Raw genomic sequence first — 16,988 nt, 5'->3', positions numbered from 1 at the left:
TTCGCTGCTCCTCAAGGCCATAGTACTCCTAGCAGAGCTAAATAGCACGTGTATAGTCCTGGCAGTTCACATGAGACACTTCTTATGGCTAGAAGCTTGGCATCGAGTAAGAATGTGAGCTTTACAGTCCGTACTCCAAGCTATCGTTTTATTTTTTTGCCCCCTTTAATAACAATTGAATTCTGAGATTGCGCGGCCCACGGGTGCTCTGGCAGCCTCTTGGTTTACTTCAGCACGGGCACTTTGGTGGTCCCGTGCCGTGTTGGTGCCATACYCAGCAGCTCGGCTCCGGAGTGCCGCGCTTCCTAGTTTTCCATGCCTGTTGGCGTGAGGACATGCAGGAGTGTGTGTGAATCTGCCTCCACCTTGACACTCGAATATTGAATTTGAGTTTTTACATGTACTCTAGCCTGTATAAAGCTATGTTGCACAATTGTTTAAAACAAAAGTACTGCAGAGTGCATGCTGCAAAGCTTTATATTGTGAAATTATATTTATATACACACATGTGTACAGAAACGCATCCACACTGTATATATGTGTGCAAATATATATAAAGTGTGTGTACATACTCATGCAGAGGATATTTTGGTCACAGCTGAACGAGCTGTGCAATAGTGTGGAGCAGTATGAAATCAAACCATTTCAGATGCATCTGGCATTAGCAAATGCCAAGTGGGCCAGGATGGATGCAGTTTTCCAGGAGGAACAYGGCCACCCTGCTTGGAGGGGCTTCCCTCTGCCTGCTTTCCTCCTGCCCTCGTTCCTGGGCAAGTTCGTTACYGCACGACCTTGATTTACAATTAAAGTCACTGTTGTGTCCCCTTTGGGTTCTTTAATGCTCCCTGTCCGAGAGAAGCTCAGTATTGACTGTACAGATGATAAGCTGTAGCGGTCCCTGAGATCCAGTTAACACCAGGCCGACCAGAGCTATTAACGCCACAGCAGTTGTCCTGAAGCTTTAAGAAGAGGTTTGCCGAATGCACATATCTAAAGTGAATCAACTAACTCTTCAAGGAAGCGTTTAAATCTAACAAAACCCCAAAAGCAACAGGTTCYGTTGCCTTGGAAGTGATTAGTTTTTCTAATGCGTTTGAAATGATTATTGGAAGTTAATGCAATATTTGTAGATGTAACAAAAGTATAATAAACAAATAGATCGGGTAAGTACAAAAATAATGTTAGCAAGCGTGGAAGGAAAATATCAAAGTAATTTGTCTGTCTCAACTTCCTAGCTATTTGTGGAAAAAAGTGGCTTTTCTACTACAATAATTGTTCCGTATTCTTCTCTTCCACAGGCGTCTGATCACAGATTCGAAGGTTAAATTAAAGTACCAGCATTTAATAACCAATAGTTTTGTAGAGGTGAGTATGTATTTGAAATTTTTAATAGCTTCCAGAGCTGTTCTTAGGCAGGCACCAAACCAGAGAAGTGAGGCTTGTTTATGACTTTAGAGCAAATTATCTCTTGCATAGTCTATAATCAAATGTAACTACGAGTTAGAGGCTTTGCAGGGGATGTTTTATAGCCCATTTATTATTTGTGTAGCTGCAGGGAAACGCTAAAAAAATGCAGAGCACCCGGGGACCTGTTATGTTCTTGGAAGCAAAAGAAAGGGTGAGATTTCTTAGAGAGATGGGACACAGTGGGAGATGACAGTGGAGGAGATGCTCGATATCTGACTTCTGAGCAACACTTAATACTTGCAGCCCTTGCCTGAGTGTTACCTGGGATGCTTCACACTCAAACAGGGAAATGTTTTAAATAAGGTTATGCCTTAAACGTTTGCTTTGTGAAACAAAGTTGTGAAATTGGCTTTAGCAAAATACCAATAGCTTCAGGACTTCAAAATGCAAATGCACTTAGAAGGTGCTTTGGAAGGTTATCCACTGTCCCCACTTCCCTCTTGTGCTCATTTAGGCTCACCGTAGAGCCTCACAAGTAGGTAGGAATTAAACCTTCACCAAAAAAGAGTTTGGAGCGAAACACTGGAGATAACACTTCATGCAGGCCAGAAGGCACTCACGAGTCTAGCAGTTCAGACCTATATGTGGTCACAGTAAAAGGTGAGCAGGCAACGAAATGCCCTTCAAGAGCTATGAGAAAGCTGCTTTTAAAAGCTGCTTGTGGTGCGTGCTGGCAAGTGATGTTTCAGAAGGRCTGTGGCCAAGGTGGAGCAGAGAGAGCTGTTGAGGTCGTACGCAGCCAACTGCTGCTTTTTGGGGGGAAGCTTTGTAGCTTCCTCTTACTCCAATATATTCTCTCTGCGTGAACGAGCTGTGGGGTCATCAGAAGTGTTCGTGCTCCTCTGTTCCCAGGGGAGACCGTTTGACATTGAAGAGTTGATTCTGTTGTTCCTGCTTCCTTGAAGTAATAAGACAATGAACCCTTAGAATAAGGACAGAGCGCTCTGTCTCCTTAGGTTTTATTGAAGATTCTGATTAAAAGGATGTAAGAGTGAAGGGCGAACTCYGTGTGCAGCATCTTTTGCCATTGTGGCTTCTCTTGCTTTATTTTTTAGTGTAATCGACTGTTAAAATGGTGTCCTGCCCCAGACTGCCACCACGTCGTCAAAGTCCAGTATCCTGATGCTAAGCCTGTTCGCTGCAAATGTGGGCGTCAGTTTTGGTAAGAGCAGTCAAGTGAAAGAACATGGTGTTGCTTTTCACTTACAGCTTTGAATAYGTCTGTGTTTTATAGGTTGATATTGGGATGTTGCTTTTGATGGTGGGGAAAGCGTGGGGATGGGGAGGCCTTTGCAAGAAGGAAATACATTTGTTGGGACCTTCAGCTGGACACACTTCTCCGCCTCCTAAATGTGTAGAGTGAGCCCTTTCCATGTGGTGTCGCCTCYAATGGGAACCAGTTATTAATAGGGAGGAAGCTCCTAGACTTACTTTTCTTTAGCTGGTAAGTTCTCCAGAGGAAATGGTTGAAGAGCTCTTCAACGAACAGCACCCGTGCCACACACTGACCTTCACTGTGGTGTTTTCTTGAGTGTTTTGTCAACGGTGTGTGAAATAATATCTAGACTTGGAAAATGTATCTCTAAATACTGGCATTTCATTGAAAATGGAAAGCTGGAGTCGGGAGCAGCTGGCTGTGGAGACCTTCAGTGTGCGCCTGTTGCCTTCTCTGTGTCTCCTGGCCTCCTGTGACACAGAGGCTTCTGCTGACAGAGGACCCATAGCCAAATTGATGGTTTCAAATTAGGTTCCTGACRCACTTCTTGAATCCTTGAAGACACTGTAGAGATTTGAAGTGTATTTAGGTCTGTAGTGGGGAATGGCCACACACTTTTGGTAGAACCCAGAAGAGAGCTGCCATGTCCTTAACTTACAGTCATCTACCTTACTGATTTCTCTTTTCTTTTGCTTACAGCTTTAATTGTGGTGAAAATTGGCATGATCCTGTTAAGTGTAAGGTGAGCACGTCCAAGCTCTTATCTAAATCCGTGACTTCTAAGTCAAGCTGTGGGTGCAAGGTGCCTAGCAATGTGGCCCAGGCTGCTTGCATCAAGGGGGACCATGGTTCACCTCCAAAGAAGAACCGTGTAGCTTCAGAAAGGAAGAGTGTTGCTGTAACCACAGGGTTTCTGTGTTAAAATCGAGCTTCAGCAGCTTGATTTTAATGCAGAAATAATGAATTTGGGCCTGGTTCTAGGAGCTGCTGCTCTGCCAAAGGCCGTGCGTGGTGGTGGTGGTGTTCCCGTAGCAATGTGGCTGGTTTATTATCTAGCAGGTGCAGGCAGTCTTTGCTTCTGCAGCTTGCGTCCATGTGATGTTGCCCTGTTCACCCTAGAGAGAAAAACCCCCTCTAAGGTGGGACGTGTGGTCCCCAGTGGCATTTCCAGATGGCCTTGGTGCATCTCAAGTGGCTCCAGTCGGGGAATGCACCATGTAAATGGACTGAGTTTTCCCAAGATTTAGATTAATGGAAACTTACTGGTGCGTTTTGCCAATCTCCCGCCCCTCTATTGTGGTTAGAAGTCTTATGAAATAGTTTAGTCAATTGTTTCCTGTTTAGCCTCTCCTTCAAAGAACTTTTTTTTTTCTTTCCTCTTTTCTTTGTTTTTTGACTTAACAGTTTCATCATTTAAAGGTGAATACAGTTGACACCTTAATTATCTGAAAGTGAAAATGCTCTTCATGCCACTTATGTGCAACTAATGAGACTAACTAAAGCCCACATTCCTATATTTAAAAGCAACTCTTCATTCTTTTTTCTTACAGTGGTTAAAGAAATGGATTAAGAAGTGCGATGATGACAGTGAAACTTCTAATTGGATTGCAGCAAACACAAAGGTGAGAGCTTTTTCCTCCTGTTTTGTATAGGCTATCCTGTGGGAAGGATGGCAGCCGGATTCCTTGGCACTAGGATGCGGCACCGGGATCTTTGCATGGATTTTGCATGCCATTAGTTAATGGAGAGTATAAAAATGGGCRGTAGGCTGCAGTGCTCTTGTTTTAAGTGCAAAGAGCTGCTACTGCCTGGAGCTGGTTGGGCTCTTCCTTGCTCTGCTAGCAAGGAGTCCATAGGAATCCCAAAGGAAGCTCACAGGGGCGCACGTGGGAGGGGAGCCGGCGGCCCCCGCTGCCGAGCGCWCTCGGGGTGCTAGGGATGTGTTTGCTGGCTCCGTGTGCGACCGGCTCATGGCGCTGCCGGGTTCCCAGCGGGGTTTGCACGGAGCTGGACCGTGGCGTTAGGGAGAATGGCAGAACGAGCCGTGGTGCYGCGAGGCGCGGGCTGAAACGCCGCGCGCCGCCGCCTCCGGGGACCACGGTCTGCGGGGCCTCTGCTCGGAGGCCCAGTAAAATTAACCAGGCTTTCTCTGAGGCCGGGGATGTATTGGAGCTCAGGAACGGGACCAAATTTGTGCAGAGTTTGCTTGGTCTTCAGCTATCGCCTCGAGTAAACCCGAGGAAGAGGAGCTGAGTAGTTTGGAAAGGCTGATGTAAACACATGTGAAGCAGCCTTCRGCCGAGGGTGCCAAATACTTGGGACATCAGAACTGCCACCTCCCTGCTGCCTGTGCTGGCGGTGCAGGATGTGTTGGCAGTGCCTGTTGGCAGTGCCTGTGTGTTGGCAGTGCCCCACGACACCCCTAGGCTATTGGTGACGGCCTTGGGGCTCTCCGTGTGCTTTGGCCCACGCTGTTGTGTGCTTGGTGTGGATGCAGACAGGGTCTGAGCTCCGGCGTGGGAATGCTGGTTAATTCTGGCTGTCCTGGGCTTGCTAGGCTTTGACCTGGTTAGATATTAAGCTCTTCCTTACTGGGTTTTGTGCTTGCTGAAGGGATGCAACCGTGTGTGGTGCTGTAGATCCAACACAGGTAACGTGCCGCTATCGCTGCCTGGAAATACCGGGCAACTTCTCTTCCAGGCAGGGCCGCGGGGGCTTCGGCAGCTCCCTTGCCAAGGCTTTGAGCTCAGGCCGAGCTGCTGTTGCCAAGATGATCACCCCGCTTTTACCCGGCCTCTAGAAGCTCTCAGCTAGGAGCCCTGCAAGCGGCTGGGCAGCTGCTCGCAGCTCAGGCTGTCGGAAACGGGCTTGAGCAGCGGGAGCGCGATGGTTTTGTGGGAAGCAGCCATGCAGAGGATGCCGGGTGGGAGGCGCGTGCCTGGCGTGGCCGCGTGGGCCTCGGCCCAGCTCGTCTGCTGGTCCCTGTAGTCTCGTGTCAGCAGGAGTGGGACCCCTTGTCCTTGAACGTCCCCGGCTCAGCTACTGCCTCCAGCGCAGAGGGAGCTGCTTCTCTTGCAGGAAAGCACTTGGGAGCCCGCAGTGCACAAAAGCAACAGGAGGAGAAGGAAAAACAGGGTAATTACAGCAGACATTTGAGCAAGGCTGCTGTCACGGGGTCTTACAATCACCGTATCAATTGACTTAAGTAACAGACAGTATTGCTGTTCTTCTCGGAGCTGATGCTTTATGCAGCGGAGGGGAAAGGCGGCAGGAAACGTGACCCGCTGCTCTCCTGCCTCCGTGCGCAGCGAGGTTTCACCCTGCTCTGGCGATGAGGTGMGAGCGGTGCCGGTGTTGGGAGCACGCGTGCTGGGGGGCGCAGCGCGGCCGCCGCCGCCTCCGCGTGTGCGCGCTGGCTGCCGGCCGAGCGCCGCGAAAGCCGAGCGCTGCTCTGACACTGACACGCTCCGACTGCTCTTCGGACGGGAACCACACAGCCGTGCAGCTCGGCGGGGCGGCTGGGGGGAAATATCCTTCCCGCTGCGCCGTGGGGCCTGCGAATGGCACAGGCGAGGGGCAGCGCCCCGACCGACAGCAGGGCAGTGGCATTTGGGTTGGCGGGTTTTGGCCTCCACTGCTCTTTGCCTCAGTGCATGCGAGCCAGAGCCCTTACACTGTGTCTGACTGGCCCCAGAGCACCTAGAAGGGGCTTCAAATCCCCATCCGTGGAGGAAAAACCCTCTTCTCCAAGTACTGCATTTGTCCCCGCTGCCCCGTTTCTGTTGCTGCCGCCGTTCCCAGCAGGTTGCCGCTCCTGCCAAGTCCTTTCTCCAGGCCYGTGTGTGACACTGGGCTGCAGCCTCGTCCCGGGGACCTGTGGTCAGGGAAGAAAACTTGCCCTCTTGCCAGCATCAAGAAYTGAGAGGAAGCCGCCGGCCTTCTGCGCTGCCTGCTTGTGACCCTGTGCAGCAGGCGAGCGTGAGGTGCCTTTGTTGTCACTTGCTTGGTGACAGAGCAGCCGAGGGAAATGAGGCGGTTGCTGCATGAGAGACTAGGAGAAGGAAACCCAGCTCCGTTGGCTTCTGCTCACAAACCAGGGACGCGATAGGGTTTTTTTGTTGTGTTATGTAGAGCACTGAATGAAATACAATGAGGTTTGAGTATTGACTTTGTGGTCAGCCGTGTATTAAATGTATATATAATTTCAGGTTTATTTACTTGCACTTGGGAAATCCCTGTGTTAGATTTTRTTTTGCTTGCTCTCTCAGCGTGGATCCCTGGTTTGAAACTTGATCCTTTCCTCTTTGGATAAACTGGGCGGGTTTCTGGTGGGGAATAAAGAAACCCCAACACCCCTCTCAGCTCTATAGACTTTAACCGGGTTGGGGTAGGGGCACCCAAGCCCTCCAAGCCAACTTGGGTGTCTGTATTTATTTCCAGTTTGCTTAAGGTGYGTTAGGGCTGCCAGAAAGGAGCCTGAAAGGAGAGGAAGATGAAAATAATRGTTTTGAGCCTGAGTTTCAGCAGCGCTGATCTCCGCATCTTTGGGTTCTCAAAGAAAGAAGAAAAGGGGTTTTTGGATCTCATCTGTGCCCGCCTGCACCCACGGCAGGGGTTTTTGCTGAAGTTAAACTGCTGTTCATGCTACTTGCTCATTTGATATTAGAAATGCCTCCGCTTTCCTGCAGGACTTAGCTGCAATTCAGGGCAGGATCCATGAATAGGGAATAGCTACGTAAGTGCTGCCTTTCCTTCCAGAGGTTCAGAATTCCCTGTTCTGCTCAGTGATCCAGGCGTTGTCACCGCTGGCAGTGCCTGGAGCCGGGCACGGCACTTGGGATGCTCTTGGAGCGCGCCGGCGTYCCCGGGATGGCCGCAGAGTCCGTGTGTGGGCAGGGCGTCCCGCCGCGGCCGCGCACGCACGGCGCGGATGTATTCACAGCRTCCGCAAGCTGCTTTCTGCGCCGGGGACCGGGACATAACCTACAGAATAATCCACTCCATCAGGGATTTAATTTGCTGGCTCTGAGGTTGTTAGCGTGGTCGTAATTCTCAAAAAAATCTTTCTTCCCTGTCCTCTTTAACCTATAAATCCCTCCTAGTTATTACATTAGTGGTTTGAATAGTTGCTGGTTTTTCCCCCTGTTGGTGTTCAGCGTTTTTTTAATACGCTCTTCTCGTGGCTTTTTCCAAGTCTTTGGTGATACGTACGTGTGTTTGCACAGCGTGATGGATCCGTATGGTTTCCTGAGCTGTCTGCCTTGCTTGGAGGAGAGCATAGAAACTCCCCGAGAAGGGCCTTCCCCTCGCCGCAATTAGCGCCTTCTTGTTCTGGTTGCCACCCYAGCGCTTCGTGCGCAGTATTTAGGCACCGAAAAGCATAGTCTTGTCCTTAAAGACGTGAAGGAAGAATTTCAGCCTTGGAACTGAAAGTCAGAGACTGAATTTCAGAATTTCCCACCTTGGAAAAGCCCTTGGTGACCCTGCGCCCCAGGATCGGTGTTTGAGCGACCGCAGAGCTGTAGCAGAGCACAGGAGCGGGCTGCCCGGGCAGTCTGGCATGGAAAGCGCAGCCTAGGTGAGGAGCGGAGCAAGCTGTGGTCTGCCCACACAGCTGCAAAGGGTTTGATGTGACAAATCGGGATGTTTGTGTGCGGGATGGGCAAGGAGAGCAGGGCTGCATGAGGAAGGAGAGCAGTCGCTGCTCTGCATTACAAGGAGACACYGTTTTTATCCCCAAATTCACCAAACTAGCCTGACTGTTTGGGACCCGCCTTACCCAGCTGGACAGACTGTCCTGTAAAGGACCCAACGGGACATTTTGATGGTGTCTGTGACTGGTGGTGACTCCTGGAGGCACCTTTGAGGGAGCTGCTCTGCTTCCTTTATCAAATCCGTGGTTGGACAAAGGCTGTGAGGGACAGAGTGGACCCAGGCCAGGCCATCCCCTGCCTGTTGCTTGCTGCTTGGAGCCTGAGCAGCAGGTCCAGCCACTAACCTTTCTCCTTCAGGGGCAAAGAGCCAGACCAAAGCGGGACTTTGAGGATGAAGAAGTGAATAGTTAYATCCTGGCAGAGCACGTAGATCTTCAGCGGACGTGGATGGGTATAGAGTGGCGGAGCGGGGCATCGTACTCTCGATTTCTTCTCTGTGAAGGGAAAGGTCAAGACTGGGGTGCAGGATTTCATGCTGCTCTGGCCCAAGAGCTGCTGCTGGCTTTCCAAGGGAGGACTGCTGAGCTCTGCCAGCTCTTTGGCTYGTGTTGAGTGTCGCCTTGTAAATAAAACCTCAGGTTTTGCAGAAACATCACATTTGTATAAGCCACAGTTGCTTTGCAAGGTGCTCTCCTTGTCCCCTCCTTGGGTTGGCACAGTACTGGGGTTAAAATACACTTGATATTCTCGGTGTTTTGGGTTGTTGGCACAGGAGGAGTGCCCCGGGCAAGGGACTGGRCTGGTTCCCTTTGCCAGCAGATGCAGCTTAGGCTATTTTTGCCACCCCAATGTTGGTGCCTACTGGGGTGCTAGGGGAATACTYGGGTTTTCTGATGTTCTGCATGGGGTTTCCAGCCGAATGGCATCTTCTGAAGGGGCCACGCGCTGTGGCCGTATGAGAATGATGTTGGTGTTAGGGAGAGCTTTGGAGAATAGCCTCTGTGAGCAGCGCTCATCTTGCATGTCCTGGTGCTCGGCAGAGACCTCATCCCCTAGAAAAGAGGAGAAAGAGAAAGAGGAAGCCCCTACTCTTCCTGTAGGAGAGTCCCCAGCGAGGTGCTGCATGAGGAGGGCAGGAGGAGCCTGGCAGCAAACATGGGAATACCCGAAGTGTCTGAGCTGACAGGAGCTTCTTTGCAGCACGCTGAGCTTCAGCTCTGAGGTTTCGGTGGCTTTTTGGGTGGCGTTTTCGCAGTGGCAGGTGTCTCGGATGGATAACGTGTGATATCAGCACACGGTTGGGCTTTTACCGCTTGTGTTGAAAGGGTCCAAGTGCTTGTCTTCGAGGAAAGCCCCATGCCTTCCCCTGGGCAATTGTGGACCATCAGCACGACTGTGGTTTTGCAGAAAGTCACAATATTGCTCATCCAGGCTCCCGCTAGCAAGGTACGGCAGCTACATACATAAACTGAGTTATTCCATGGGGTTTTTTGGTGGTTGTTTCGCTGTTCTGAGCTGGGGACGTATTGTAAGGTCTGAGCTGGAAGAGGATGTTGGTGATCAAGGAGAGCAGCAGATGATGCCCCTCGCGTGGCATGCGGCCCCTTGCTGCGGCGCAGCCCTGCCAGGCTCCGGGGTGGTTCGGTGCCGCGCTCTTCCCTTTCCCCACACTGGGCCCGGCTTTCCCTGCTAACGTTAATCCCTGCCCTGTTCCCAGGAGTGCCCGAAATGCCACGTGACCATCGAGAAGGACGGGGGCTGCAACCACATGGTCTGTCGGAACCAGAACTGTAAAGCTGAGTTTTGCTGGGTGTGCCTGGGCCCCTGGGAGCCCCACGGATCTGCCTGGTGAGTTGGGGGCTGTGCCCGTAGGGGACAAGCCCTGCCTGCCCTGGCACTAAACCCTCTGCATTCGCTGTCCCCGTGCAGGTACAACTGCAATCGCTACAACGAGGATGATGCAAAGGCAGCAAGGGATGCACAGGAGGTGAGTCCTCGACCTTCGGTGGGCAAGGGCGGGCGCGGATCCCGGGGCAGGCTTGTGGGCTTTCCATGCACCCGTAAACGAGCCCTGGGGAATCTCCTGCCTTGGGCACAAATCCAAAAGGCAGCCAAGTGCCCCAGAAGCTTTGGACTCTTGCCTTGTGCCCAAGAAAATGTTCAAAGTCACTTAAAATCCGGTTTAAAGAACACATTAACTCGRTTGTTATCTGTCGTGCCGCCTTGCCTGTTTTGTAACAGCTCATCACATGAAGTCATCGTAATGCTGTGGGTCTGAGGCAACAGCCCTGACATYCTGTGTAAACTGCTCGTTACTGCARAGTTCTTGATGAGTTCCTGAGGTTCCACAACGTACCTTCTGAATATGAATTTAATAGACTTTGGTTGTTCCAATAATTGTTCTTGGAAGCCTGATAGGAGTAGAAAGTGTGGGTGAAGTTGCAGCTGAATTAAGCAGTTTAGTGAGTATGGATAGCACAGGCAAAAGCCTTTTAATRGAGAGGGATCCCATGCAGTGAGCTGCTGCTCGCAGAAACCCGGGCTCTGCATCTTGTCCGAGTGCTGCGAGAGCCGAAACCCAGCGCGCTTYCAGCAACCCCCTTAGTCCCAGGTGTGCTCGGATTGAGGGCTTGTGCTTCCAGGCTGAACAAGTTTAACCATGCACACACTGACATTTTTCAGCTCATCTGTTAGGGAAAAGAAAATAAGATGAATGGCTGCGTAGTGAGTCATCTTGGTTTTCTTGTACTCCTCAACACATGGCCCCTTCCCCTGCTCTAGAGGCAGCGTGGCCTAGGCAGTCAAGGCTTGCTCTGTTAATAGAAGCACAATCACTTTTTAGTTATAATTCCTTATTTGCTGGAAGGAAAAAAAAACTGCTGCTTACTGCTTGTCACCACCCTGGAAGGTTTTATGTCCTGTAATTGGAGATGGAGGGCTGAAAATAAAACCGGTGAGACGTTAGTAGGGTGATTSTGCTCATTTTCAAGGCTGCGGATGAGTGTGGAGTGGGAGTTCCCGTGTGGCAGCGGGCTGAGCGRGGCTGCCTCTGGTCCCCGCAGTGTCAGGGCTACGAGCACCGTGCAGAGCGGAGTCATCTGGATGTCTCCAGTGTGAGAGGAGAGGAAACGCACTGGAAAGGAAGCTGCCCCTCAGGGCCAGGAAGAGCCGAGTGAAGGGTTTGCTTCTCTTGCAGTCACTGTTCTGATTTAACTCTTGGTTCTCTTTTCATTTTCTCCACTGCTGGGGACTACCACAGCGATCCAGAGCAGCCCTGCAGAGGTACCTGTTCTACTGCAACCGCTACATGAACCACATGCAGAGCCTGCGCTTYGAGCACAAGCTCTATGCTCAGGTGAAGCAGAAGATGGAGGAGATGCAGCAGCACAACATGTCGTGGATCGAGGTGCAGTTCCTGAAGAAAGCAGTCGACGTCCTCTGCCAGTGTCGTGCCACACTCATGTACACTTACGTCTTTGCCTTCTACCTCAAAAAGAATAATCAGTCCATTATCTTTGAGGTAGGAGAAAATGTGCTAGGGATGTGTAGGGATTTAATGCTTGGGGAGGCTGTTTTCCCGTGATGCAGAAGGGAGAGGCCCTGCCAGGCCCTGTGCAGCTTTCTCTGCTRGAAGAGAGAAGGCAGAATCAAATCTGGTGCATTATGAAACAAGGAAGAGATGGAAGGTTGATGGCTTGAAATTGGGGAAGAATGCATTAAAGCGCAACCACATTCCCAGGTTATTGCCCCTTCCTCCCAGCCAGCGTTTCTCCCTGTAAAAGAGCACTTGAAGGTCTAAACGTGCAAGTCCAGTCTGTTTTCTGGGTCAAATCGTATGGGCTGTTTCTGATTAAAACCCTCCTCCATCAGTGTCTGTGTAGAAGGCAAGCAGAGGGCTCCTGTGCTGTGAGCTCAGCAACCGGTGCTCRCAGCCACGGAGCAGTAGTCACAACTGTGCTCTGGGGCTGCTGTGCGTGCAAAGGAGCCAGCAAAGTCCTTGCTAATGCTGGGAAAAATTAAACAGGCAAGAAAAAGAATGGAAGACCACATTGGCTTGTACCATACTCTCCAAAGAGTAAGAGAAGGGTTGGTGTGGGCTGCCATAGCTGCACGAATGAAGAAATTGATGATTTTTCGATTCTGATGTGTAGAGCAGGCTGCTTGAMTGGGTAAATATGAGGGTTTAGTTCTCACTCTGGTTTTTATTTCAATGTTAACTTTCATTTGGATTAGAGAAGTCTCTTCCAAAAATGCCATTAACAGATAAACTGGTGCTCTCTATCTTTACAGAATAACCAAGCAGACTTAGAGAATGCTACAGAGGTGCTTTCTGGGTACCTTGAGCGAGATATATCCCAAGATTCGCTGCAAGACATAAAGCAGAAAGTACAGGATAAGTACAGGTTTGTTTCTGAAGCCTCTCTCTCGAAGCTGTCCTAGCAGCTGCGGTTGCTGTCCCGTGTGCTTGGGGGTGTCGTGTGCCGGCCCTTGCCGTGCTCCGCGGCGAGGCTCCCGAGCGGATGCTGCAGCACGAGGTGTGGGAGCAGCACTTGGGGTGGTCGCCTCCATGGAGGCTCCTGCCTCTGCTTTGCTCAGCAGGAACCAGGAGCTTGGGGCCTGTAACGGAACAGCGTTGTGTGTGAAGAGCTTTTGTTTCTGGTCACTGCTCTTCCTACGCAGAAGGAGCCCCGGGGAGCGGCCTGGACCAAGGCAGCAGAACAAGGAGCAACTTTGTTGATCCCAAGGGACAGTTTTGGCCTAGGATGTKTTGCCATAAGACAGCGACGGGCTGTTTTCTTTCAGCAGTGCAATATGTGTAGGATTCACTCATGTCCCCTGGGCAAATGYAGGGATAGGAGAGGAGCTGGGCTGAAGGAGAAGGGAGAGAGCAACCAGGTCTCAAGGSAGGGAGAGACCTGAAGAACTGGGGCCCAGGTGACACGTGTGCCACACGTGCGTCTTCCAGGCCCAGGGAATCACTGCTGCACAGTGGAAAAATACAAAGCTGTAAACACGGATGAGTCACAGGATTATGGGTTGCATTTTTGAGGCATTTTGCCAGAGTCACTAATTTGTTATGTCTAACTCGGGGAGGAGAAAGAAAAGAGCCTACTGCCAAATTAACACAAGGTTTAGCAGTGAAGGGATTTGCTGGGGTGTGGAAATAGCCGTGACCTGCAGCGGTCCCGTGGCTGCGACAGGGCCACTCTATTGGACCTGCTCTTTTGAGACATTTTGTAACTTTTACACCGCCCTTAAGTTGGCATCTCAGCTCATTTTGCTGTTTGCTTAAGTCCTGTGAAACTGGATGCCCTTCTAGGGATGGTAACAGCTATCGAGACCGAATAAAACCTAATATGGCCTGAAATGCCTGAGATGTAATATCCCAAACCTGCCCGCGTGTTGCTGGGAGGACGGCATGTGTCTGTCAAGCCTGCACAGGTCCCTAATGAACGAGTTCAGTCCTGTCTTAACCACGCTCTGGCAGAGCTCTTCATGTGCTGCTCACTGTGCAAAAGCAGGACCGGGAGTGCTGTCAGGGTGGGCAGATGGGTTGTAAGGAAGCCCGCGGAAACAGCGGCAGCTCACGGCTCAGCTTGTTGGCTTTCGGCTGTTTTGCCGCCTTTGCTTGTGAAGTTCATGCAGTTTCCAGAAAACAGCATTAAACCCCCACCGGCAGCAAACAACTGAAGGTGGGGAAAGCGGTTACTGCGCACGTTCCCTGTCACATGCTCTGTGAAATCAATGGGGTTTTGTGTGCGATGCCTCTGTCGCAGCAGCCCGTGGTGCCCAGGAGAGCCCCGGTGGCTTCGCTCATACGCAGTGGAGCTGATGCAATGCCAAATGTGCAGGGTTCGGGTGCAGCTCAGGTGGCCGATGTGCCTTTCGCACCCCTGGCCACGCGTGGTGGCCAGGGGCAGCCTGGCACWGCAGTGTCCTGCAGCGCTTCCTCCCCTGCACATCTGGCCACACATCTGGCTCCGGGGCGAGGAGGCCCCTGTGCTGCAGCTGCGGAGCCCCTTGGATGCCCCCGTGGCAGATGCAGGTGCCCGGAGACCCCGGTGCTCTGTCCCGTTCCCCCGCAGCGCAGCCCGTTGTCCTGGGCAGAGCAGGGCCGAACGGGCGTCCCGTTTTGTTCACCCRTTTCTCAGGGGCGCAGCAGCCCCACATGGGCTGTCACCCCCAAGCATTTACGAATGGCAGCTGCTCTTTCTCTACTACTTTGGTTATTGGAGAGCTCTGTGGCCCTGAGGGCCRTGGGGATCTTGCTGCATGGGAATGCCTCGGGATTTGCGTGGTACTTTCTTTCAACCAGGGACCTTGACTTAGTGACTGGAATAACCGAGGTCTTAATTAACACTGCTAACGGGCTGCGCAAAGCCCTTCTCGGGGGATCTCTGCCTTTGAAAGCGAGGCGTAATTTAGGTTCACATTCCTTGATGTGCAGAATAAGCTGCGCTTCTCCTAACCTGCTTCCTTGTGTGTGTTGTCCCTTTTGCTGCAGATACTGCGAGAGTCGACGACGGGTTTTGTTGCAGCATGTGCATGAAGGCTACGAGAAGGACCTGTGGGAGTACATTGAGGACTGAGGCTGGCGCTGCATAAAACGAACTCTGAAACCTTTCCCATCTAGAGTGCTCATGCGATTAAAACAAAATACACACACAAGGCACTACGCCTCTTACACTGCTGGTCTGTAGTACCGGGATTCTGTTTTGTTAACAGAAACTTTAAGTAAATTATATTGTAAAAAAAAAAAAAGGTAGATAAACCATTGTACAACAGTATTCTAGGCGGCCAATAAGAGTGTGACAGAYGCACTAAAAAAAAGAAAACCCTCCAACTTTAACTTGTAACGTAGCTTCATTCTCCAAGCCGACTCCTTTTTCTTTTCTATCTTTCTTTTCCTGTGTGTAGTACAGATGAAATTTAAACCAGTTTCTTGACACTGCTTTTCATGTCCAAACCAGCCATTTTGACGTACTTTGGTAAGGGTCGGGGGGGGGGAACGTGTCCCTGCCTCCTTCCCCCCTCCTCCTCTGCCCCCCAACTACATGGATGAATGTGGATTGGCTCAGTGTAAAGGTGATTTTCTGGGGGAGGGGAGGAGGGGGGCACACAGCAAGGAAAATAAATAAATAATAATAAAAAAACTTTGTATATGACTTTTAAAACTAAAAGAGGACAACACAGTATTTTTCAAAGTTGTATATAGCGCATATGCATGGACAAAGAGCAAGCGTGGCACGTGTTTGCATAATGTTTAATTACAAAAAAATATTTATTCTTTAAAAATCTTCAAGATTATGTCTATTTGCTGTGCATTTTCTTTCAGTTTGATTTTTTTTTTCTTTTGTTTTTTTCCCTGGGTTGGGGCGGGGGAAGCGTGTGCCGGTGTAGTGATTTTTTTGTTGTTTAGTTTAGGATTTTTTTGTTTGTTTTGTTTTGGGTTCTTTTTTTGAGGGCTGTTACCAGAGAAGTTGGGTTTCTCCTCTTCCTGCAGCTTTCTGCCCATGCCCTCCGTGGTTTTGTGCGTATCCATTGCTGGCAACGGGCCCCTCTCCTCCCTTCCAGCTCCTCATGCTCCTAAAGCCATCGTGCATTGCATTCGTGACAGATGTACCTTGTGATTCAGGAGGCTTTGCCTTGTTTTTTTTGCCCAGATACCTTTTTTTTACCTGCCCAAACGCAACTCAGCTGCTCCCACGCACACAGGACACGCGCTCTGAACCTCTAGGAAGTGTGTGTTTAGGCATTTCTTATTTTTTCTTTAATTTCTTTTAATTCTGAGGCAGGAAAAGGAGGGCCATTTCCCACCACTTCTCAAGAGCCTATTGAAAGATTTCAGCTGTGGATCTCCTCTCCCTCCCTTCCCTCTGTCCAGCGGAGTGTTCCTTGCTGTTAAGTTTCACTTACGTTATAACAAGTGGTAACGTTGAAAAAGGAAAGATGATGGAATTGTCTTTGTGTTTGTTTGGGGCTCAATTCTGGGGCGTTCTGTCCTGGCAAATACTTAACACTCCAGCTAGTGCCGTAGAAACTGAAATCAGTGGGGGATTTTTTTTTTTTTTTCCAATTAAAAGGGGGAAAGAACTAATGAGTTAGCTACTGAGTCCATTTTTATGATTTCTGTAACAAGAGCTATGTTAAAGTAAACAATTGGTGGTGGTTTTATTAAATTTACTCCTGTATAGGAATTCCTGCTGTGGTATTTTTCGCCAGGCCTTGSTGTCTCCGAAGAGCTTCCCGCAGCGCCCAGGGGGGCTGAGGTGCCCCGGGGTGGATCAGGGAACGCGGCTGTGGAGCGGGGCTGTGACGGGAGCTGTTGGAGCTGGGGCCGAGCGGCCGTGAGGCGGGAGCAGCCGCAGGATCCCGGTGTCGGCCTGTGCCCTGGGATGTGCCGGTGGGGGACGAGCACGGCTGGGATGCCCGGGGTTTTAGGGATGTGCTGTCCCTGCAAGCAAAGCCGGGCTCTGCTTGCGATAACGGTGATTAGAACCTGCTGCTCCGGGGCAGCGAGCTCAGCCTTTAGCCCCGCTTCTGGCTGCTCGCAGGGGACCCCGAGCGCCTGAGGCAGCAGCGGGCAGGGCGGGGGTCTCCGTGTTGTACCAAGGAGGCGCAGAACGTGGCGCGAAACCCGCTCCCGCGGC

General features: G+C 50.8%; 1 protein-coding gene across 2 annotated transcripts in view; it reads left to right on the top strand.

Annotated features, from left to right (window-relative positions):
* Nucleotides 1–16,388, top strand: part of ARIH1 (ariadne RBR E3 ubiquitin protein ligase 1) — a 52,989-nt gene extending 36,601 nt beyond the window's left edge. The window contains exons 6-14 of one of the 2 annotated variants that reach the window (XM_026045111.1): nt 1,299–1,365; nt 2,523–2,629; nt 3,383–3,425; nt 4,234–4,305; nt 10,055–10,185; nt 10,267–10,324; nt 11,597–11,857; nt 12,628–12,740; nt 14,843–16,388. In XM_026045111.1, the coding sequence (XP_025900896.1) occupies nt 1,299–1,365; nt 2,523–2,629; nt 3,383–3,425; nt 4,234–4,305; nt 10,055–10,185; nt 10,267–10,324; nt 11,597–11,857; nt 12,628–12,740; nt 14,843–14,927 (937 nt within the window). In that variant the 3' untranslated portion in view covers nt 14,928–16,388. The remainder of the gene's footprint in view (nt 1–1,298; nt 1,366–2,522; nt 2,630–3,382; nt 3,426–4,233; nt 4,306–10,054; nt 10,186–10,266; nt 10,325–11,596; nt 11,858–12,627; nt 12,741–14,842) is intronic. The other variant, XM_026045112.1, reaches the window with a different exon arrangement.
* The last annotated feature ends 600 nt before the right edge of the window (nt 16,389–16,988 follow it).

The sequence above is a fragment of the Nothoprocta perdicaria genome, unplaced genomic scaffold (genome assembly GCF_003342845.1).
Source record: "Nothoprocta perdicaria isolate Ctin4 unplaced genomic scaffold, notPer1 scaffold_399, whole genome shotgun sequence".
NCBI lineage: Eukaryota > Metazoa > Chordata > Aves > Tinamiformes > Tinamidae > Nothoprocta > Nothoprocta perdicaria.
Note: the sequence above shows the minus strand (reverse complement) of the source record. Positions and strands in the feature narration are given on the sequence as shown.